This window comes from Harpia harpyja, chromosome Z, assembly GCF_026419915.1.
Source record: "Harpia harpyja isolate bHarHar1 chromosome Z, bHarHar1 primary haplotype, whole genome shotgun sequence".
In the NCBI taxonomy this organism is placed as follows: Eukaryota; Metazoa; Chordata; class Aves; order Accipitriformes; family Accipitridae; genus Harpia; species Harpia harpyja.
In genome coordinates this window covers 89,727,015-89,750,578 of record NC_068969.1, presented here as the reverse complement: position 1 = coordinate 89,750,578, position 23,564 = coordinate 89,727,015, and the positions used below count along the sequence as shown (strand labels likewise).

The window sequence follows — 23,564 nt, the reverse complement described above, 5'->3', positions numbered from 1 at the left end:
GATGAGGTCCTCTATAGGCAGATAGGAGCAGCCTCACGTTCACAAACCCTGATCCTCATGGGGGGATTCAACCACCCTGATTTCTGTTGGAGGGAGAAAACAGCAGGGCATCAGCAATCCAGGAGGTTCCTGGAATGTGCTGATGACAACTTCCTTCTCCAAGCGATGGAGAGGCCAACGAGGAGAGGTGCTATGCTGGACCTTGTTCTCACCAACAAGGAGGGGCTGGTGGGGAATGTGAAGCTCAAGGGCAGCCTTGGCTGCAGTGACCGTGAAATGGTGGAGCTCAAGATCCTTAGGGCAGCGAGGAGGGCACACAGCAAGCTTGCTACCGTGGACTTCAGGAGAGCAGACTTTGGCCTCTTCAGGGATCAACTTGGTAGAGAACCATGGGATAAAGCCCTGGAGGGAAGAGGGGCCCAAGAAAGCTGGTTAATATTCAAGGGTCACCTCCTCCAACCTCAGGAGTGATGCATCCCAACAAAGAGGGAGTTGAGCAAAAACACCAGGAGGCCTGCATGGATGAAGAATATGCTTCCGGACAAACTCAAACACGAAAAGGAAGCCTCAAGAAGGTGGAAACAAGGACAGGTAGCCTGGAAGGAATACAGAGAAATTGTCTGAGCAGTGAGGCATCAAGTTAGGAAAGCTAAAGCCCTGATAGAATTAAATCCAGCCAGGGACATCAGGGGCAACAAGAACATTGGTGATAAAAGGAAGACTAGGGAAAACATGGGCCCTCTCCTGAAGGAAACGGGAGACCTGGTTACCTGGGACATGGAGAAGGCTGAGGTACTCAATGACTTCTTTGCCTCAGTCTTCATCAGCAAGTGCTCCAGCCACACCACCCAAGATGCAGAAGGCAAAGGCAGGGACTGGGAGAGTGAAGAACCACCCACTGTAGGAGAAGATCAGGTTCAAGACCATCTAAGGAAGCTGAACGTGCACAAGTCCATAGGACCTAATGAGATGCATCTGCTGGTCCTGAGGGAACTGGTGAGTGAATTGGCTAAGCCACTATCCATCATATTTAAGAAGTCGTGGCAGTCTGGGGAAGTTCACACTGACTGGAAAATGGGAAACATAGCCCCCATTTTTTAAAAAGGGAAAAAAGGAAGACCTGGGGACCTACAGGCCAGTCAGTCTCACCTCTGTGCCTGGCAAGATCATGGAACAGATCCTCCTGGAAACTATGCTAAGGCACATGGAAAATAAGGATGTGATTGGTGACAGCCAACATGGCTTCACTAAGGGCAAATAGTACCTGACAAATTTTGTGGCCTTTTTACAACAGGGTTACAGCATTGGTGGATAAGGGAAAAGCAACTGACATCACCTACCTGGACTTGTGCAAAGCATTGACATCCTTGTCTCTAAATCAGAGAGACATGGATTTGATAGATGGACCACTTGGTGGATAAGGAATTGGCTGGATGGTCGCACTTAAAGAGTTGTGGTTAACGGTTTGATGTCCAAGTGGAGAGCAGTGACAAGTGGCATTCCTCAGGGGTTGGTATTGGGACTGGCAGTGTTTAACATCTTTGTCAGCAACGTAGACAGTGGGATTGAGTGCACCCTCAGCAAGTTTGCCGATGACACCAAGCTGTGTGATCCGGTCAACACACTGGAGGGAAGGGATGCCATCCAGAGGGACCTTGACAGGCTAGAGAGGTGGGCCTTTGCTGAATCTCATGAAGTTCAACAAGGCCAAGTGCAAGTTCCTGCACCTGGGTCAGTGCAATCCCAAGCACAAATACAGGCTGGGTGACGAGTGGATTGAGAGCAGCCCTGAGGAGAAGGACTTGGGGGTGTTGGTTGATGAGATGCTCAACGTGACCTGGCAATGTGCATTTGCAGCCCAGAAAGCCAACCGTATCCTGGGCCACATCAAAAGGATCATGACCAGCAGGCCGAGGGAGGTGATTCTCTCCCTCTACTCTGCTCTCATGAGACTCCACCTGGAATACTGCATTCAGCTCTGGGGCCCCCAACATAAGAAGGACATGGACCTGTTAGAGCGAGTCCAGAGGAAGGCCACGAAGATGATGAGGGGGCTGGAGCACCTCTCCTGTGAAGACAGGCTGAGAGAGTTGAGGTTGTTTAGGCTGGCGAAGAGAAGGCTCTGGGCAGACTTTATAGTAGCCTTCTACTACCTAAAGGGGGCCTACAAGAAAGCTGGAGAGGGACTTTTTAACAAGGGCATGTAGTGAAAGGACAAGGGGTAATGGCTTTAAACTGAAAGAGGGTAGATTTAGATTAGATGTAAGGAAAAAATTCTTCACTGTGAGGGTAGTGAAGCACTGGAACAGGTTGCCCAGAGAGGTTGTAGATGCCCCATGCCTGCAAGTGTTCAAGGCCAGGTTGGATGCGGCTTTGCGCAACCTGGTCTAGTGGAAGGTGTCCCTGCCCTGGCAGAGGGGGTTGGAACTAGATGATCTTTAAGATCCCTTCCAACCCAAAACATTCTATGATCCTATGATTCTATGCATATAGCCTAGAAATGTTTTACGAAATCCCAGCTATTGAAAACCACAGCAGTAGCTGGTAGCATCTGGAAGGAAAACTTAATCAAGGAATGGTCTAAGAATTTTCTTAGCTTAACAACCAGATAAAAAGTGAGCATAAAAATTAATTTGTTATTTCCAATTTCCAATACAAGCAAGATCTATCTGGTAATTACACTGAGTTTACATTAGAGTCCAAAACAGAATGGAGACTGAAGAACTGGAAAGAAGATACTCTAATTACTCACATATATAAAAAAAGCAACCCAGAATACGCCACTAAGGGTTAATATTTAACTGATACCATCAAAAATCTCATTACAAGCACTGCAGCACATAATTGATCTGACTGTTTGGCTGACTGAGTCAGTGGCCCCAGAGATTTATGTACACATGCAGTTCTGCAAAGTCCTTGGGTCTGGCTCTATGCTGCTGTTCAGTGAAGGCACTTCACAATATGCAAAACAAAGAGGTAAAATCTGCTGTCCATAGTTCTGACAGCATCATAACTTACAGGTTCATCAGTCTAAGAAGAAAAGACCATGTCATGCATTCCAGAATTTACAATCAAGCAGTTGCAACTAATGTCAAAAAAAGTGGGGGAGAGGACATGTTAAAAGGTTCTGTTGTCAGAGCTTAATATCATGGCCAGTGTCGACACTGAGACTGTGCAATCAAATGTGACTAAAATGTGCTTCAAATTTTGTTTGTATGACCTTACTTTGGATTTCTTAAGATTTCTGCCTCTGGTCTCCTACACGTACTTAGTGGTTTCCACTACTTCATTTTACTACATAATTAAGAATTGAAAAGTGGTTTGCGTACAAAGTTCAAAATATCTGTTTGGACAGTGCTAAAGAGTACAATAAGAGCAACCCATCAACAGCAGGCAGAATCTGTTTTTATAAGTAGACAATATAATATTGCCAAATGCCCTATGCAGTAGTCATTATGAACTAAGTCTGAAAAAAACCACTCATCTGCAACAAAATCTGATTATACTGTTGTCCTACCAATATGCAAAACACACATACAATGATATCTATGTATTTTTTGGTGGTGTCCTCCACAGCCTACCCATAGCTCTGAGCTCACAAATTGTGTTGTATTTGGCATGACGAGTTGTTGTAGACACTACTAACAGCAGCTGTTAAATGTGGAAGCTAATTGAAAATATAAGTGCTTCCGTCCTGGTCCAGGACTTTCAGTGATTTATGTGCATCTGGACTAAGGATATTTAAATGATGGGCTCATGGTGAAGAACAGAAGAGAAGCAATTAATCAAAAAAGACAATCAGAAAGAGGCACAATAAAACACTGCTGTTTATGAAAAGAAAATAGGGCCTTCTTATCTAGCCTAACTTACAAACAATAAAATCATTGAAATGCTGGAACATTTTCTGAAGAATACAGAGAGGACGTATCTTTTACAAGTCATATGCATTTGTTTTACCTTTCGCATGCTGCTGTGATGTAACAACAGAACTATGAAATTCAAGAAACTCTTTCAAAATTTAACTTTATTATATTTTATTCATTTGAAAGTTGTTGCAAGAAAAATCTTTTTTTTTAATGAGCATTTCAGTGCTGTGATTTAAGCCTCATTTCCTTTTCTGATATTCCATTTGCCTCTTTTTTTTTTTTAACAAAAAGGAGCAATATCCTATCACTAAGAGAGAGACAGATAGACTAAACAGGGAGTTTATGTGATCTAATAAATAGACCAGATGTGCATTCTAAGAATTATCTTCTAATCTAACAGTAGTCAATTAAACAAACCTGGTCAGTTGAATACATGGAGCTTTTCTGTACATACTGTGAACCATGGATCAGAAGTCTTGAATTCAAACTTTGGTCAAACACTTCCAACACAAATATTATTTGCACTCACAAATCAAGTACTAATGATCCTCAGTTATAATCTACCATAGCTATCCAAGGGGTGGTGGAGGTGGGAATTGTATTTCGCCTGTGGAGAGGCAGTCACAGTGTTTGAAATGTAATTATCAAAGGGAACAAGCAAAATACAATATATTAAATAAACAGAGCATTATATTATATTTTTCCTTTTGTAAAGCTTCATGACTTCCTTACAGAGTCTAGAATATCCAGATATCATGAATGAATCAGGTGCTTATATCGCATTGAAATACATAAGGTTCCTGTGGGAAAATAAAACAATCTAAGAGCCTTACCTTGATCTCTTTAGCCGTGATTCCTCACTTTTTTATTATATGGCCATGCTACCTTCAGGAACCAACTAGGAGAGGGGCCAAAACTTTCAATGCCCCAAAACAAATAGCCCCTGTACTAGAAAGGAAACAAGATAATACAGACTCAAACAGCAAGACATGAACAGAGAGTGGTAGAAGCAGCATGTCCTCACTTCGGCCAGCATCAAAGCAGAGGAGACCAAGAACTGAAACTTCAGCCCACAGCCCTCACTACCAAATCTTGCTGTTTCTCATTGCTCATTTTATACTGTTTTCTGCTGGCATCTTTGGAAATTGTAAAAATACAGCTGTGTTAGGAATATTAAGTACACAAACACTATAGGGGAGGTAGATCAGGTTTTTTCCATATATTTGTACATGTCCCTCTCCTATAAATATGAGCAGAAAGAATATAGTCAGGTGCTGTATTCAGGTACTCAAATATGCATGGATAATTGAATATACCCTGATGGAATTACTTTCACTGAAGTAGGCATGATTTTCAAAAGTAACTTAATATTTTTCTTTGAGGAAATTTATAAACAAACTTCCTGAAAAAGAAATCCAATGCCATTCTGCAATTGATTATGTTAATTTTATTTTAAAAGCAACTGCACTGCAAATTGAAAAATGACATTCCAGTTGTATATGTAATTCATAGACAGAATATATTATTGAAGTGAAAAGAAACTGTTACTCAAATGACAATCACTAGCTGCTTCAGAGCAGACAGTTTTATAAGCCAGACAGGCAATATGGAAGTGTGGCTGACCAATTGGTACTGTTGTACCTGCGTTCCAGAGACAATTAAAATATTATGTATCTGAATAATCATAGAATAAGACCAGTGACCTCTTCTTTTGCCCATCTGTACAAATCACCTGAATTTTTCATCTGTTACAGACCAATCAAAAAACCAAAAGCTTTTTTTGTCTTTTTAACATTAAAAATTTGAACAAAGAAGAAATCTCATCAGATTAACATCTTATTTGTTTCTGGATGTGAAAAGCAAGGGTTATGCCTGATGCTGCAGACATTTCTGATGGCAACTGGCCAGATGTCTAAGGCAGCTTTATTAACTTGGGTATAATTTTTCTTAATTTATACTCAAGGCCACTTCATTGTGTGAAACTGAGTTTTCATTAAAACTAAGGCTGAAGAGTTGCTGTTGTTTTATTGCCATAGGAATGATTGACTATTACTATAGTTTCTGTGGAAAATTATGTTTATGGCATTAGACAGTGATGTTTACGGCAACAGTCTGTTCACCTGTCTGTCAGTTCCTCTGCTAGCATCGTTTAAAGCCATTGACCTGCTTCAGTCAAATCTGACAGGAATATATGGTCTCAAAGATAATCACATTCCCCAAAGTGTTGTGAAATGCACTGCCCAGGCAGAGGGGAGATAGCCCATCAGAGGACAGAGGAAAAGGCAGAAGTCAGTGGTCTCTCAGGGATGCTGCAGCCAGCCTGGGGACTGGGACCAGGCCCTGGCCGTGCCCATCATTGCCTCTGGCACCGGTCCAACCCAAGCCAAAACACGTTGCCCTCTCCCTGACAGCAGCTAGAGTGGAGCAGGGCTGTAACTCAGCAGGGAGCAGCATGGTGAGGGTGTGGGAAGCTGAGTGTTTCTTATTGCACAGTGCTGGGGACAAGAAAGGGTAACTGTAGAGACTAGAGCAGAAAGGGATCTGGAAAAAGCAAGGAGAAACTTAAAGTAGTGCCATGGTGCCTTGTAAGGAATATAGGGGAAGGTAGGAGAGAAAAGGGTTAGGCAGAATGACAGGGACATTGACAGAAACCCCTAGGAAACTGGGCCTCATAACTTTGGTCACAAAACAATTTGCTAGTTTCTTACTGAACCTCTCAATAAACAAATTTTCTCTTTCACAGTCAACCCGAAGAGCCCAGGAGAAGGTTATATTTGAAGCTTACTAATGAGCATCTTTAGTCCTCATTAAGTAGATGTGCTAAAAGCTACTTAAGCTTCTAAAGCTTACAAATATAAACATTTAAATGACCATCTCAAACCCTGCATTAGGGCACAGAAAATAGAAAACTGATAAACAAAAAGTGATTTGTTTTGCTTTCCTAGCTGGATTTGCATAAGCAGCTGTTCTAAATTCTGCTGTGTTGTGTCATTCTTCTTGTTACTAAAGATGAAGATTTTTTTAAAGTATACAAATACAGTATAATCTAATTTCATAGGATTATTTCAAATGAAGAACAATTCATGAGTAGGAGTTGATAAGTTAACATTAAAACTGCCTCATACCCACTTTAATTAACTTGGATTTAAAAAGTATAGATATAGCTTCAGCCTGCAGAATACCAAATTAATAGAAGTGTACTAAGTATGGGGGGAAGCATAGCACATTAGGGATCATTTTGCCTCTTAGTGGAATGCAAAATAGATCAACAGATGTTGCATTATGTAGTAGATGCCTTTATGTCTGATCTATTCCATTTGTTCAGCATGACAGTCTCATAGCAAATGCAGATTCAACGTTAACAAAGCTCCAACTTCTTTTAAATCTCAAACAGTATTTTTCATTGGTTAAGGTATCCATAGATTCATGCATTCTGAAGACAGAAGATGCATCAGAAAGGCAATTGTATGGAGAAGGCAAAAATGAAGAGCTGCTCTTGGTTTTAAAATTTGGATCAAATGTTTCTTCCAAATTAACAACAACAAAAAAGATTATATTGATTTTAAATTCTGCAGATTTACTAGTGCATTTATGGGCTTTTTACAACTGAGAAAAGACACATGCAGCTTTTCCCCAGGCCATCTTCTTTGGCATCTCTCTTTGTTCTGGACGACTAATAAATTCAGAGATCTTCTGAAGAGAACAGAAGCTACTGTGTAATAGAAAATGGAGCCTTGGGCGCAGGTTTTTCCAAAACAGCTGCTGCCATGGCTTGGATTTGTTCTGAACCACCATGAAAAGTCAGAGTGTTAGGGAAAGGTTTGAGAAAAATAAGAAAAATCATGTTTTTTAAATAGAGAGTCCAGAATTTTCAAGATTAGATAAGGATTGACTTTTTCATTTCTCTTTCTACCACTGCAAGGTTATTCAGCAGAGAAACCTTCTCTGCTCCAAAGCCACTTTGGAGCTACCAGCTACAACAGTTTGATAGGCAGGCATTTTTCTACATGTGCCGGGAATGTCCAATGCTGCTCCTTCTTCTTTTTTTTTTTCCTTTCTAATTTCTGAAGTTCTTTCCTCCTTTTGTCTTGGTTTTCTTCATTTGCTCTTTTCTGGCCTAACCCAGCACCCTCTGGAGCAACAGGATCCGTTTAATAGTTCCCTGAGGACAGGGATGGATGGGACCTTGAGGGGGCACCCAGTGTATCCACTTGCTCCAAATCAGAATCAACAATGGTGTCTACAATATTCTCAAAATATGTTCTTAAAGACTTACAGTGACTGAGATTTCACTACTTCCATAGCAGTTTTATTCAGATGCTTAACTAAGACACCATTAGAAAGTATTTTTCATTATCTATACTACCTCCCCTTTACAGAAATTTCAGCTTATTACTTTTTGTCTTATCATCAGTAAGCCGTTTATCCCTTTTCCCTTTGAAGCTAATCATGCTTTTCTCTTATTTGCTTTCTGCAAGTTTAAAGAAGACATCACTGATGCACCTCTTGGATGTCTAAACAATTGATGGCATCCTATTCCAGCATGTTGCAACTTCGAACAAGGAAATCAAACAGCCATAACATAACTGTTTTTCCTATTTCCAACTCACATTAATCCAGTATTGAAGTACAAGGAACTGCAGTAAATCGTCTCTCTAGATATGACTACTGAGTATAATTTCTTTCCCTGGTTGTTTGGGCACAGTCACCGCAGTGATGCAGCAATGTGAAATCAGTCAAGTGTGGCTCTTTTTATTATAAATCATGTAAGCACATCCCAGTCTTTTGATTGGATGGGTGCACTGCATCAGAGACAGCCAAATTCCCCTCTGGGGACTACAGCAAAGGAAGGGTGGAAGAAGGAACTTGGTGACCCTTTCCCTAAGATGAAACCATGATTTATAATACATTTATAAGCTGCTGAGAACCTCACTGCTGAGGAAACGCTGGGAGCAGCTGATGAAATAGCCATGAGTGAAATCAAGCTGTTCCTCCGGTGTTCAGACCCACCTCTAACACACATTCCAGAATTTAAAATCACTATAAGAAGTATTTGAAATACAACGATACCTGTAAAAGTAACAGACACTTATTTACAGCATCACCATCAACTTTGACACTTTGAAACTTATAGATTTGTGCAGCCAAATTGTGTCTAAAGATGCTGTACAGATATTAATCTCTGCAATCTCAAGAAAGTAATTGTAGGTTTTTTTACAAACAACTAATAATGAGATTAAACCCCTAATTTTTCAAAGTAGTCAAGAATTTTCTATACTCATCTGGGTACAACCCAGACCTAGACTTTGAGATACCTAAGTTCATGGGTTACTGTTGAAAGAAATGTAGCTTATACAAGCTGCTAGCAAAAAACTCCTGGCTTCTAATCTTTCATCTTACTGACAAAGCCGTTCATTAACCTTTCAATTTCTACAAAAATAAATGCTGACAAACAGAAAAAACTCCACTTTTTTCTTATATTGTCCAAAACATATACCATGTAACATTTATGTACTGGGGAACAATTGTTTCATGGCATTCATCTTGGAATAATCATGACCACAGAAGAGTGCAACCTTTTGACTCCATTTTGCTAATTAGATTAACCCTTGTCTCCTTGTAATGGGAGGAGACCAGCAGGCTAGACTGAAAACTTTGTACATCCACACTTGCAGCTCCCACCACTCAGATGGATCCAGTTCTGCTCATCAGAAGTGCTGGAAGATGGATGGCTCCTAAGATCCTTCTGCTTTTATTGCTAATCAAGTACTTGCCATGCCCTATAACTCCACTGTTAATATATAGCATTGGCATAGGATTTTTTATCCCAATACTGCTGCTGCCATGTGCCACTGAGAAACCCTTTAGACGAACAAAAAAAGATACAATATGAGAGTTAGAAGTTTTTCTGCCTTCATTGCTACTGAACAGTTTTAGTCCATCATGTTCCCCATTTAGTCTGCCGCAGGCTGAGAGATTAACTCCTCCATTAACACCGCCTGGTGCTGTACACACTCTGAGTTGCAAAGTGAACCAGTAGCTCTCCATCTCCTCATCTGCATAGCTGCTGCATGCAGCTCTGCTTACCTCCTTGCCTATTTTACTACAGTATAGTTCATAATGGCTTCATACAGAAGGGGATTTTATTGCAGTTTTGAAGTTATGTTTACCTTTTTTATCTCCAACTGGACGACACAAGAACAAAGCAAACATGATAATAGAAAATACTACAGAAATTACTCTTCAGCCACCTACCAAAAAGGTGATAAAAAGATCTTTTTGATTGCCGGTAAAGTTAATTTCTTCAGGCGAATTGATCTGCTTCACCGCAACAATCTTCTGCTCAAACTGAGAAATGTTTTTCAGGCCACTTTGCAAGTCACTGACTCAAAAGAAAACCCGATTGGTCCACTCTAATCACAAGTACACTTGGGTAGAAATAGAAGCCATTTATGGACTCCTGTGCCTATGGAAAGACTTCTCTACGTACAGAAAGTAGAATTAAGAATGGGCAATGGGTCTCCAGTAGTAGGTTTGGTGAATTTAGCATGGTCCTAAACTATTGAGGACAGGCTGTGATTTGATGTGCACTTAAAAACCTCCAGTGATGGAGATTCTGTAACTGCATTTGGCAGTTTATGTTAGTAATTTATTACATCTGTATTTAAAACTTAACTTCTTTCCTATCTAAACTCAGTCCCAGTTTCCGTCATTTAAACTCATTCAAGAATATTGGCAGGAGAAATTAAAAGGCGAAGATCTTCAGAGACAAGTAGGAGCAAATAGATTTTACAAATGAGGAAAAGAATACAAAATTTCCAGTAGCAGACATAATTATACATTTTAAAAATAGAAGTAACCAGTAATCTTTTAAATACTATGTTTCGCAAGTCAAGTATGAGTCCATTGTTTGGACACTTCCATGCCTGGATTTTTAAGTTCTATGTTACTGTAAAAAAGTTATTCTTTAAAAAAAAAAAAAAATTCATAAAAAAAGGGCTTTCTTTACTTTAGTAAAATTCTGAAGACTGGAGTAGAATTATCATTTGTAACTTGTCCTCTTTCAGTCACAGGACAAAATACCAGCTGTTTGCAGATGCAATGGAAAAATCTGCTAGAACGTCAAACAAGTTAATACTTTCCGCTTACACTTAGAGAGACAAATTACAGCTAGGCAAGAAATGTTCAATTCTGAAACTGAATGCTTTTCCTTAGATTTCTTATTCCGCTTCTTTCTCCTCCAAATTTGTGTTCCCTGAATGGTGCTAAATACCTTTCTTATGAACAGAAGTAACTGGTCCTCTGTTAAGAGGAAAAAAGACACTACTGATGAAAAATGAATAGTTTAGACAAAGATCTGTTATGCAATGTGATTATACTGCTCTGAATAAAATGTTTAGACTAAAGACTTAACTCTGCTTTATGCATTGAGTGTGTTAGAAAGTAGTATGTTTCCTATTTCCTTGATTATGTAATTTCGTAGTCTTTTAGTGACTAATCTAGCCTAATTTAATTGGAATTTGATGGATATATATGGAAGTAATGCTTCTGCCTCTGATCATGCCATGGAGATTTGTTCACTAAAGCTATTTGACATGTTCGTCTCCTCTGTCCCCTGGTAAATACCAGAAGTGGGGGGTTAGAGTGTGGGGAAAGCTTCAGATTTCGAGTGCAGTTTATGCTGTAGCAGCCTGGACACCCACACCATCCTGTTTTCTGCCTTACAGTCTGATTTCTTTTCAGCCATGTGTACCCCTTCTTGTTCAGGAGTAAGATTTACAAATCAGTGAGGTCAATATTTGATTGTCACTAAGCAAAATACTCTAGGGAATGTTTCAAATTTCAGAAGGTCTTTATGTAGTTTATGAAGCCAGAAAAGGCTTGTGTACATCATATATGCAAAACATAAAACTACACAGAATGCCCAAACTGATAGGTTAAGTACACTGAAATCCTTATCCAGCTTCCCCTGATTTTTAGTTTGGAGATATGGTACAATAAAAATTGAGACTGATCCTTAAAATAACACATGTGTATGGCAGGCAACATTTTTTTTTTTAAACTGATAATTTTATAACTTACTTTTTTTTTATTATAGGGTTAAAATGGCTAGAACAACTTGCATAATTCTTTTTGATTCCTATGCTCAAACTAATACATAAACTTGGTATAACAAGATGGTAATATATCACTATCTGGGTTTTAAACCAAAATGTAATTTCTCACTCTTAAGTTTTTTTGTTATTTGAAAATGAATATTTTAAAGAACATTGTAATACACATTTGATGCATTTGACAGTCTTTGAACTAATCTACCTTGAAACATGATGCTAAATTTAAAGTTGCACTTGCAAAATGATTTATAAAATGGTAATTATCTTTCCTAGCCAGCCTTATCTAAGTAGTTCATAAAGCAATTTCTTTGTAGCTGCCTAATCTGGGACTTTGTTAATCGGCAGCAATTAGAAGCATTGCTCTGCAGATGTTTCTTCTAGTCACCTGAACTCCTCTTTCAGAGATGCTGAACATATCTACATCCATTTTCAATTTTTAAACAAAAGCCAACATCTATAGAATTCAAGAAACCCTGAGACAGAGATGCTTGTCTTCCAGATGATATTAGCCTTTCTGTATGTGGTCACTGCAGCACTACATCATGCTGATTCCTCTCTTAACAACACACTGATGCCAAGGCAACTGTTAGCTTCCATTTATTTTGTGTTTCAGAGCATTACTCAGGTTTCAGACACTCCTGTGCTGCTTCAACAGAAACAGAGATAAACTGTTACATATAGAGAATGTAATCTTTGTTTTCTCAGAGAAAGAGCTAAATGTTCAACTGGTAAACTTGTGTAGATAGCTTCACTGGCTGCCTTGGGCTAGATAACGTATATTGGCTGTGAATCTAGGACTTTTTAAAGTGGCTTATATAAGAGGCAGTACAAATGAAAGGAATACATTTGTAAAAGAGAGAGGAAAAAAAAATCTATGAAATTATTGTACTCTGTTGGCCTGGTATTTTTCTATTCATGTAAGAATAATTCCACTTATGCTCAATGGCAGTATATTGCTTTTCACCAGATGCAACTTCATTCACTGCCGTTGAGTAACTTCTGAGTTCAGGTGGGAAAATCAACTCTGTTTACTCCTTATGTGAGAAACAGAGAGCTCAGAAATCCCTATGCACTATATAAATAAGGCGTAGAAGTGGGTGGACTGCTTTGTTTCTAATTACGTTTTGCTTTCTGGTCAGTGGAGATGTGAATGATGAGAAGGACTGGAAGTGAGAAAAATCTGTATATTTGCTTAATTCTGGCAAAATAATTCCATGGAATCCATGTAGAAATTGTAAAAGAGAAAATACCACTGCAAGAGCCTCCTCATGAACACACGTGATACAAACGGTGCAGACTCTGCGCTGGTATTTGCCTGACCTAGAGTGTTTCCAGGAGGGTACAGCAATCTGTGACCATGCCCTCCTGAGTGCTGGTGCAGGGTTTGTCCCGGGAGCCCATGGCAATGCCTGAGAGCTTGGCACAGCATCGTGACAATGAAGCAGTTTGCCGCTGGTCCTGAGCTGTGGTGATTCCACATTTGTACTAGGAACTAAGACAGGGGTTTTAAACTCCACAACGTAACGAAAAAAGTCTGATTTAAAGTGAAGACAATTTGAAGACCTCATCAAAACCCATAAATACATTCTGTTTAATTTTGCCAAAATGATGTGCAAACTCACTTCTTTTCCTGTGAGAAAGGATTGTTTCTGTTGTTTATAGCTTGCTTTTTAGCCCTCCTTTTGGCTATTACAACTTTCCTTAATATACTGCAAGGGGAGTGATTTATATGGCTAACACTGAAGAATACTGTTTTTAAAATTGTTTTTTTACATTCTTTTGTCCTAAGTGATTTCATAAATATTTTTGCAGAAGGACACACAAAAAAAATCAGTGTGGCATAGCTTTCTGTTGCTGATATTCTTTTCCCTCTAGTGCCACTGCTTTGGTATAAGGAAGTATATTATTATTCATTGAGATATACTGCCATGTGACATTTTAAAAGCACCTCAGTAAAGGTTATTGAGTTATTTATAAAATCTACAATGAAATTAGACAACCTATATAAATCAGTCTGTTGTAATGTTTGCATTTTCTACAGAAAGATAAAGACAATAAAAATCCATAGGAAAGCAAAAAGTACTTGGCATCCAGAGCAATTTACTAATTGGAAAAAAAAAAAAAATATCCACATCATGTCTTGTCAGCAAAAATTCCTCTCTTTGATTCCAGCAATTCAAAGCCAAAATGCAAGGTTGAAGACATAGATTCAGGTTGCATTACTGGACTCTAAAATTAATTTTAATGCAACAGTCTAGATATTTGATTAGTCTGCATGATTAGAATTTATTTCTGGACATTACTGGTTGCTAAATGTTCCAATTGCTTTGGGCAAACTTTATGAAGTTGTCCTGTCTTTCACTATCCAACTGCAATAAACCTCATTGCTTGGCTAAAGAAAGCTGCTTTGGATGCCAGCTAACTCACAACACTGCTTTACTTGTCTTGAGGAGTGCCAGGGAGAAGTGCTTGCAGAGGCTGATATTTAAGAACCTCTGAGCAGTCTCAGCAGCCCTGGAGACCTGTGAGCACTTACTTAACTCTTCTAAAAGGCAAGCCCAAGAGACTAAGAATTGAATCTGTAGCTCCACATAATGTTTAACCATGTCAGGGCAGTAAAAAGCTCTTTCACAAAGTGGCTTGTATTGCGTGTGTCTATAACCTCAGCCGTTGCAAGCTTTCTGTCTTATTTGCCCTCATTCACCCCTACAGCATTTAAGTGCACTCTGTTTAATTTCTTTATCTCTACACCACTAAAAAGATCTACTAAGAATGAAACATTCAGCACAGCTTTATATTCAGAACTAGTGCTGCAAACATTAATATAGTCCTTACTCTTCTTTCTCAAGAATGTATAATTGACATTTTATCTCTGTATTGAATAAACAAAACGAGCACAAATTTGACATCCAGCAATTTTAAATTTATTTTCTCTGATGTAAGTCTATATATCACCTATTTTCTCCAGATTCAACAATAACTCCAATTATATTTTCATGTGTCCAGGTTTTCACTAATCTAAAGGATCTAACTAAACATGGGAATTGGCTAATTTTTGCGCCTTTTAATATATTGCTTTTTATTTAGGGTACAACCTATTCTCATTATTTCCACCAAAAGGAATAATTTTTTTTGTTAATAGCAGGGTCAGTATTTTGAGAACAGACAGAAGTCCCCAATTTAAACTATATTTTCATACTAGAAGAACTACAAATGACAAGGAGATGTTTTTCTTACCATAATGAGGAATTATTGCCCAAGCCATTGCAGAAGCGTAGATGCCGCCAATCATCCAAAACATACAGAGCCAACTCAGGTGTTCGCCTCGTTTCTCCCGAGCAAGCACTTCCGAAAAATAGGAGAAGACTGTTGGCACAGCTCCACCGATCCTAAAAGGAGATACAGATCATGGATTAAAGTGAAAGAGTAACAGCTAGTTGAAGTTTGAACAAGCCCATAGCTGCAAGTCATTGAAAACCCAAACTACAAGCAGCTTTTCTGGCAAGAGTGTTTTTTCCAAAATTGCACCATGTATTGGGGAACTCTTGAGGAAACTTTCACCAGTTTAGACACAATTTTTGTCAAATATTTCATTGAAAACTCCATGTACAATTTGTTGCATTCAGTGTTTCAAGGGGATGGTCAGTGTGCCAGCCACTGGAACAGAAACCATCACAAAGTGTTGACTTTCACCATTACAAATATCCTGAAATCATGGCAGTCTACTGACAAGTGTCATTGCTTTTTACTGAAAATATTAGTCATTTTCCTGAAGAATAATAGATATTTCTCTAAGTCTTACCTGCCATGCTTTAGGTATTCAAGAAGTAACTAATTGCCAACTATGTTACTAATATGTTTTATTTCGCACATATTTAAAAAGATGTTCTATTCCGTTGCACTACATAATTTGCTAAGCCCATGCTGGCTTTTTACTTAAGTTTTTTATGAAAAGCCTGTGCATTCATATAATATTCCGTTTTTCACATGGTAAAAATAAACACTGTCTGAAGGTTAGTTGGACAAAAAAAAGAGTTCAACTTGGTTTTACAAAAATTAGAGTGACTCAAATTATGTATCATTTTCAGTACCAGCTTCTGGATCATCTTTTACTGTCTTTACCTCTTCACTATGAATGCAAGCTGTCAAATGTTCCACAACAGGACAAGTCCTTGTGGATTTTATTTTTCCTACTGAAGAAAATACCTATGAAGCTTGAAGAGATGTTCTCACATACCAGATTACATACTTTAAAGCAGTATCTTGCATGTTTTGAATTTTTAACTGAATTTTAAAGATAAATGCATATTTATGCTGTCATCTGGGAGCTGCCAAACTGGAAACAAAAAGAAGGAAGCTTGAGACACATTAAAAAAAATATTAAAAAGGAAAACATGAACACAGAAATGGTATTTCACTCCTAAGAAAATTCAGTGCCATAGCAATACAGTTTATTTTACAACATCTTCAGGTGCAGCAATGAAATACTGGATTCAGCTGTTATACTTGTTTATGGGTCTGCTGTTCTGTCACTTGCTTCTAGACAGCTCTTCAAGAAGTACCGCTGGTCAACTCTTAGCTTTACAATGAATGTTTCCTGTAGTTGAGCCTGCTAGCTCTTACTCTATCTGCCAGTTCTGCAAAGGTTTATACCTCCATAATTTGTTAGACATACAGCTGACAAGGGCTGTATCTCATTTCTTCTCATGAGTGAAAACACAAAAAGCCTTTACTAGTGACCTGACCTGTCACAGGCAATGGGAAACATTGTCCTTGGAGGTTATCCTGGAAGCCCAGGGTGACGAATGCTGGAAGGGACATGGGCAAGGGCGGAATCACAGCTCATTTTGCTGTGATAGGGAAGCCCTGCTGCCTCAGTGGTGCTATGGACTTGGGTCTCTCCAGTTCCCAAAGTATAAGCAGATTACAGCTATGATTTCTTACCCTCAGGGCTCAGGCACAGCTTTGAGTTGCAATCCTACAATATTGCCCAAATACAGTACTCATGGATCTAATTAGAGTTCTTCTAATGTCGAAAATTCACTAGCAGAACAAGAAACAAGGTCTTCCTCTTTCCTGCCTAAGCTGGGAAGTGCTGATGAGGAGTTATATGTGCCCACTTTCAAGAAGACCTAGATTAATAGATTGCTCATGGCATGTAGGATAGTATCATTCATGCAATAACACCCTACCTAAAGAGAATAATTTTTGGTAAGACAAAGCTTTTTTCTCTGATTTCTTCTGCTCATTAAGAAAAGTATAAAGAGTGGTAAGTAAATATATATTTAGTAATTTTCCAGTTCTATTACCCAATCTGTTCTTCTAAATTTAGAATTTTCTTCATTTTATATGTTTCTCCATGAAGTACAGAATTTTCTCTCTATTTTATAACGCAGATATTATGGTAGTAAATATAGTCTGAAACTGTCTGTGCTATATAGCACAATTAATAATAAATCACGTTGAACACCTTAATAGTTTTCCCGTTGCAAAGTGCTTGAAAACATTCTCTATAAAGGGCTCATTTCAGGTAAATACAGTTCTTACGCTTATGAAATTCAAAACTCAACATATAATCTTCTTTAAATCTCCCTTAAATTTCCTAGGCTGGAATTCCGATGAAGTGGGGCTTGTGGAGAGTTTCCAGCAGGTGGAGGAAGTCGTGCATCTGTAGGTCATACAAACGTTTGTGGGATGATGGCTTAGGAAATGGGTGGATGCTTCAAGTGAAAAGAACATACCCTCTCTTAATGTCATAAAATGCACAGAGATCCTGACCAAAGGCAGCAAAAAACCACATCTCTTACCTGTCAGCATGAACCAACTGTACCATGGAGGATGGGATGTTGATGCTGCTTTAGTGTTTAAAACTGATGCAGGTGGGTAGACTCATATGCTATGCTCTAAAGGTCCCCCAAGGCTACAGAAGAAACGTTGCCTGTACTGACCAACTTAATAGGGCAAGTTTTCTAACAAATAGACCTTTTAGATGTGTAAGAGGAATTTTGGAGCCAGCAAACCAAAAGGTTTATTTAGGATATGTAAATAAACAGAAAAAAAATAACCAGCTTTGAAAAAAACCAGTTTCTCTGTTTCATCTGATGTGATTAATTTGACACTTACAGTGAGTACACCAATGGGCTAAGAAAAGCTTAAAAGTCCGGTTACTATGTTCATATTGATTAAACAGTGAAAATAGCTTGTCTACTGTCTAAAGGAGAAATAAAGGATGTATTTTCACCATACAGACAACAGCTGCTATGTAGAGTTGTAGGTCTCTGTTTCATAGCAACTGTGTAGTAAAATGTGTTGTGTGCTTCTTTGCACCTTAAACATGTGAATGGAAAACTTACTTCTCAGCTGGTTAAATTCTTCCTTTGGGCCTCATGTAAATGTAGAGCGATACTGCTAGAAGTTTTTAGGATACCCGTACCTAAAAAGCTCTTCCTATGTCACAAAGCTATTACAATGAATAAAAAACTATTATGAAAATCTTAGGCAGGCTAATCAACAGCTGAATTGGAGGAGAGAAGAGGGAGATGGAGAGGAAGCATCCTGCTGCAGAAGACTGTTCTTTTGCTCTTATGCTGGACAATCTTAGGGTGGCAGCAGCCATGCCTTCACTCCCTAAAACTTCCTCCCAGATGCAGAGCAAGTGACAGCAGAAAGGGAGAGCAGAAGAACTACAGCTGTTATCACACCAAACAACAACGAGGAAACTCCTTGAAAACTGTGTGGACCTAGAGAACATTTTTAAGGAGCAAAAAAATTTCTATTTGACTCTTGCAGAAATTGTAATGTGTGCTTGGTACCACAGCCATTTACTATTATAGAACTAATGCAGTATGTGGTATACTGAACATTGCTTGCAGAAGCATAAACTACCTCTCAAAGACTTGTGCAAGAGAAGATCAGAACAACTCTGACTTCTTCCATCTTTCACTTGTGAGGATCTTTCACATACTTTAGCAGCTATTGCACATTATGAATTAATTCATCAAATGTTCATACTACCCCCCCATATCACCCAACAGCTGCAAGGAAGAATGCACTTTCTATAGTAAAAAGAATCCTAGGCTAGATCCCACTTCCACTTACACTCATATTAGCCCTTAATAATTTAGTGGCTCCAGGTGACCCCTTCCATATTTACATGGAGGGAACAGAATTTGATTCTCAATATTTTTATATTACAAGTTTGAAAGCAGACTGCCTCTTCAGTATCCCACCAACATTGTGTGAAATGGATGGTGGCATGCACAGGAGGGAATTCCAAATAAAATCAAAGGCAGAGTTGCCACTGATTTTGAATTAGGAAGACGTCATCTTTTGTTTTATGGGAAATGCAAACACTATTTTCCCACAGAATAGAGTATTAAGTCTGCCTCTGGCAATTAGTTGTTTTGATACAGTGGGCTGTTTGCTCTTATTGTGTTTATAAATTATATGGCTCATCCTCATTTGTAGAAAAGAATTTGATACATGGAACTACATTCTTCTTTTCACATGTCTGCAAGTGCAGATGAAAAGCCGGTGAAAAATGTGCTGACTTGAGAAGAATGTTTATTCTAAAAAATGGGCAAGGTTTTAACTTTCTTAAATACAAATGATTCAAGCAAACTGAAGTTTTACATCTTATCTGTTCTTCATGTATGATATTTCTTCAGTCATCATAGCCAAAGCAGTGGACATAAACTTTCTATCCACAGATCATGGAGAGGAGTCCATGCATTACTTTTAAAGGGTCACAAAAAGTATCTACGAAATGCAAATTAACTCTACAGGGTTTTTATACCTCTACTGGAAAATTGTGTAGAGTCTGAACATTTTTTTAAAAGATTGAAAAACCACTGGTCTAAATCTCTGGGTGGTAACTATCTCCAGAATAACAGATTCTGTAATGAGGCACAGTCTAATACTAGCAGGAGGCAAAACTTTGTTGAGCTTGGCTCAACACCATAAAATAAACTCACTCTATAAGGATCATTCTCTGCACCTAAAACAACAGGATGCATTCCTTCAGCCTTGTCTTTTTAAATAAATATGTAGGACTATATGTAAGAAAAATGCTTAATAAACAGCAGGAGCCTTTTTCTACTGCACATATTGCTCCATATGTGGAAAGAATGGCATAAACGTCAGTCAAAAAATGACAAATGTCAGTCATGATCTTTTTCAGTTATTTTTCAACTTCTGTAATAAGCCCCATCAGAAGTAGGCAGAAAAAGAGTAGAATGCATATTTTTTTGGTGTTTTCTCAGAAACGTGTAATTCAATGGGAAGGAAATAGCAACTAATCAGCATATTGTTATCCTTTTTGATGCAAAAGATGAGTCAGTTTTGGAGCCTTATGGGTTACTTCTGTTTGGAGAAAAAAATCGATGACTGAACATGTTATTTGATGCCATCCTAGTTATAGAGAATGTACCCAGTCTGCCTCAAAATTCTTATATTACTCCTACTTCTTACTCCGTTTTTTTCAGGATTATGTTCTTAAGATATTTCTAGCTACATTTTTAGGTTTTGGCTACTTCTTTCTGTCTGCTTTTGCTCATATACAGACTCATACACACAGAGTCCTCCACTGTCTGGTACCTATGCCCTGCAGCTGCATTTAGTCTCTAGTGAAAACCATCTCCTACATAGTTCAGCTTCCACTCAGCATGCATATGGCCTGTGTTTTGGGAGTTAGGCCATATTTGCTCAGTTCTATTACTTCAAAAAAAGAGTTACACTGTTTCTTCTATCTATTCACAAAGAAGGGTGGCTCCTTATCCAACATTTTGATGCAATTTTTTAAATTATTATTATTATTTTAGATTCAAAAAAACCAAGAGGTTTTTTTTGGGGGGGGGGGGGGGGGGATGATGATATGGAAATAAGCAACTGATCTAATCCCACTTTTCAGCAAAAGAAGGTCCACTTTCTGACCCCAGAAAATCATCCAAACTGAAAGCTATGCTTTTACAATGTTATTTCTGTACAAGCTCTATTCATGTTTGTTCTGTGAAATTATGGGGGGGAGGGTGAAACGAAAAAGATTTAAGTGATGCACCTTAGGAGAGTAGGATTCAGTGAAACAAACAATAAGCTAAGCTACATTTGCATTTTCTTTGTCACAAACAAAGATGATAAATGCCTGCTAATCTACCTTCAGAGCTGTGATTTGTCACAACAGATTTTGGCAACTGTTGTCACACAACAGTGTGACAGCTGGGATGAAAACACTTCTGCGAGGCATCCAGGAACCTCTGGCTTCAGATAGAAGCCTTTGTTTCAAAGGGGCTTGAAGTGCAAAAGCATAACAAGAATAGAGATAATTAGGAAAAAACCCCTCACAGAATACTAAATGCACAAGGCAGGATGATGTTCTTCTGAAATACCTTGTCTTCTTCTTTTTCAAACTTGGACAACATCCAGACTAAAATTAAAGATAGTGTCTGTGTGAGATGGCATTTGCAAGTTGTCACCTTGTTATTTGCCATTTGTTAAACAGTGATAGAGCTCAAAACACAGGTTCAGTGTTACACTCCTGAGATTTGGAAACAGCCCACCACCCTTTGTCCTTCTGTCCAATTGCATCTACTCTTCCCTCTTATTATTAACAATTCTCTGCCCCCACTACCACAAGTCTTATTAAAAAACATCTCTGTTGTTTTTCTTTCAGAACTACCGTGACAGACTGGCAAAGTATCTAAGAGTGAACAGCCAGATTGACCAGTTCCCCTTGAGAACTGCTGGATAAAACCCTTCAAACTGCAGCACACTATAGACTAAGCTTTGCGGATCATTCTACCCATGTTTAAATACAAGTGACTCTTTGGACTACGTATATTAGAGAAGTTGCCTTTCAGGTACACACATGGCCTGTATGTTATTAATAGCAAGAGAGTCCTTGTGATAAAGATTCATGTGATTATTTACTGAACACTACAGTACTGTCAGTTCTGATGGAAGCTGAACTGATGAGTAAATAATTCATTCCCTAAATTTACCCAACAGTTTTTTAAAAAATCAAGTCAAATTTGATGTCAAATTCAAGCACATAATTGCAAAGAATTTGCCTGCAGTAATTGCTCAGCTAGATATGTCAGATAAATTGCTTTTAGATCTGCCAGTATTGGTAAACACAAAATCATTGTTTATGAACACTTTCTTTTGCAGATCTTCTTCTTCTTCTTCTTCTTCTTCTTCTTCTTCTTCTTCTTTTTCATTGCTCTTTTCAAGTTTTTACTTTAAAGGCAGATATCATAGTGGGAGTCTGTTATAGACCACCCAACCAGGATGAAGAGGCAGACAAAATATTCTGTAAGCAGCTGGGAGAAGTCTCATGATCACTAGCCCTTGTTCTCATGGGGGACTTCAACTTACCAGCTGTTCGCTGGAAATACCATACAGTGGAGAGGAGACGGTCTGGGAGGTTCCTGGCATGTGTGGAAGATAACTCCTGACACAGTTGGTGAGGGAGCCAACTAGGAAGGCACCCCACTGACCTGTTATTTGCGAACAGAGGAGGAACTTGCGGGTGATGTGACAGTTGGAGGCATGTTGGGCACAGCGATCACAAAATGAGTTTTTGATTCTTGAAGTAAGGAGGGGGTTTAGCAGAGCCGCTACCCTGGACTTCTAGCAGAAGACTCTGTTCTGTTTAGGAGCCTGGTTGACAGAGTCACTTGGGAGGCAGTCCTGGAAGGGCAAAGGAGTCCAGGAAGGCTGCACATTCTTCAAGAAGGAAATCTTAAAGGCACAGGAGCAGGCCCACCCCATGTGCTAAAAGACAAGACAGCAGGGAAGAAGACCAGCCTGGCTGAGCCGAGAGCTTTGGCTAAAACTTGGGGAAAAAAGAAGAGAGTTTATGACCTTTGGAAGAAGGGGCAGGCAACTCAGGAGGACTACAGGGATGTTGTGAGGTTATGCAGGGAGAAAATTAGAAGGGCCAAAGCCCAACTAACACTTCATCTGCCATAAAAGACAATTTAAATTGTTTCTATAAATACATTAGCAACAGAAGGCGAGTTAAGGAGAATCTCCATCCTTATTGGATGCGGGGCCAAACATAGTGACAAAGGATGAAGAAAGGGCTGAGGTACTTAATGCCTTCTTTGCCTCAGTCTTTAATAGTAAGACCAATTGTACTTGGGGCACCCAGCCCCCTGAGCTGGAAGACAGGGACAGGGAGCAGAATGAAGCCCCTGTAATCCAAGGGGAAATGGTTAGCAAACTGCTACACCACTTAGACACACACAAGTCTACGGGGCCAGGTGGAATCCACCCAAGAGTACTGAGGGAACTGGCGGAAGTGCTCACCAAGCCACTTTCCATCATTTATCAGCAGTCCTGGCTAACCAGGGAGGTCCCAGTTGACTAGAGCTTAGCAAATGTGATGCCCATCTACAAGAAGGGCTGGAAGGAGGATCCAGGGAACTACAGGCCTGTCAGCCTGACCTTGATGCTGGGGAAGGTTATGGAGCAGATCATCTTGAGTGCCATCACACGGCACATACAGGACAACCAGGCGCTCAGGCCCAGTCAGCACAGGTTTATGAAAGGCAGGTCCTGCTTGACCAACCTGATCTCCTTTTAT

At 39.1% G+C, this 23,564-nt stretch overlaps 1 protein-coding gene across 1 annotated transcript in view; it reads right to left on the bottom strand.

Moving 5' to 3' along the window:
• SV2C (synaptic vesicle glycoprotein 2C) overlaps positions 1 to 23,564 on the bottom strand; it is a 117,617-nt gene that overhangs the window by 36,557 nt on the left and 57,496 nt on the right. Inside the window, exon 4 of the mRNA XM_052778380.1 lies at positions 15,218 to 15,369. Coding sequence (XP_052634340.1) covers positions 15,218 to 15,369 — 152 coding nt within the window. The remainder of the gene's footprint in view (positions 1 to 15,217; positions 15,370 to 23,564) is intronic.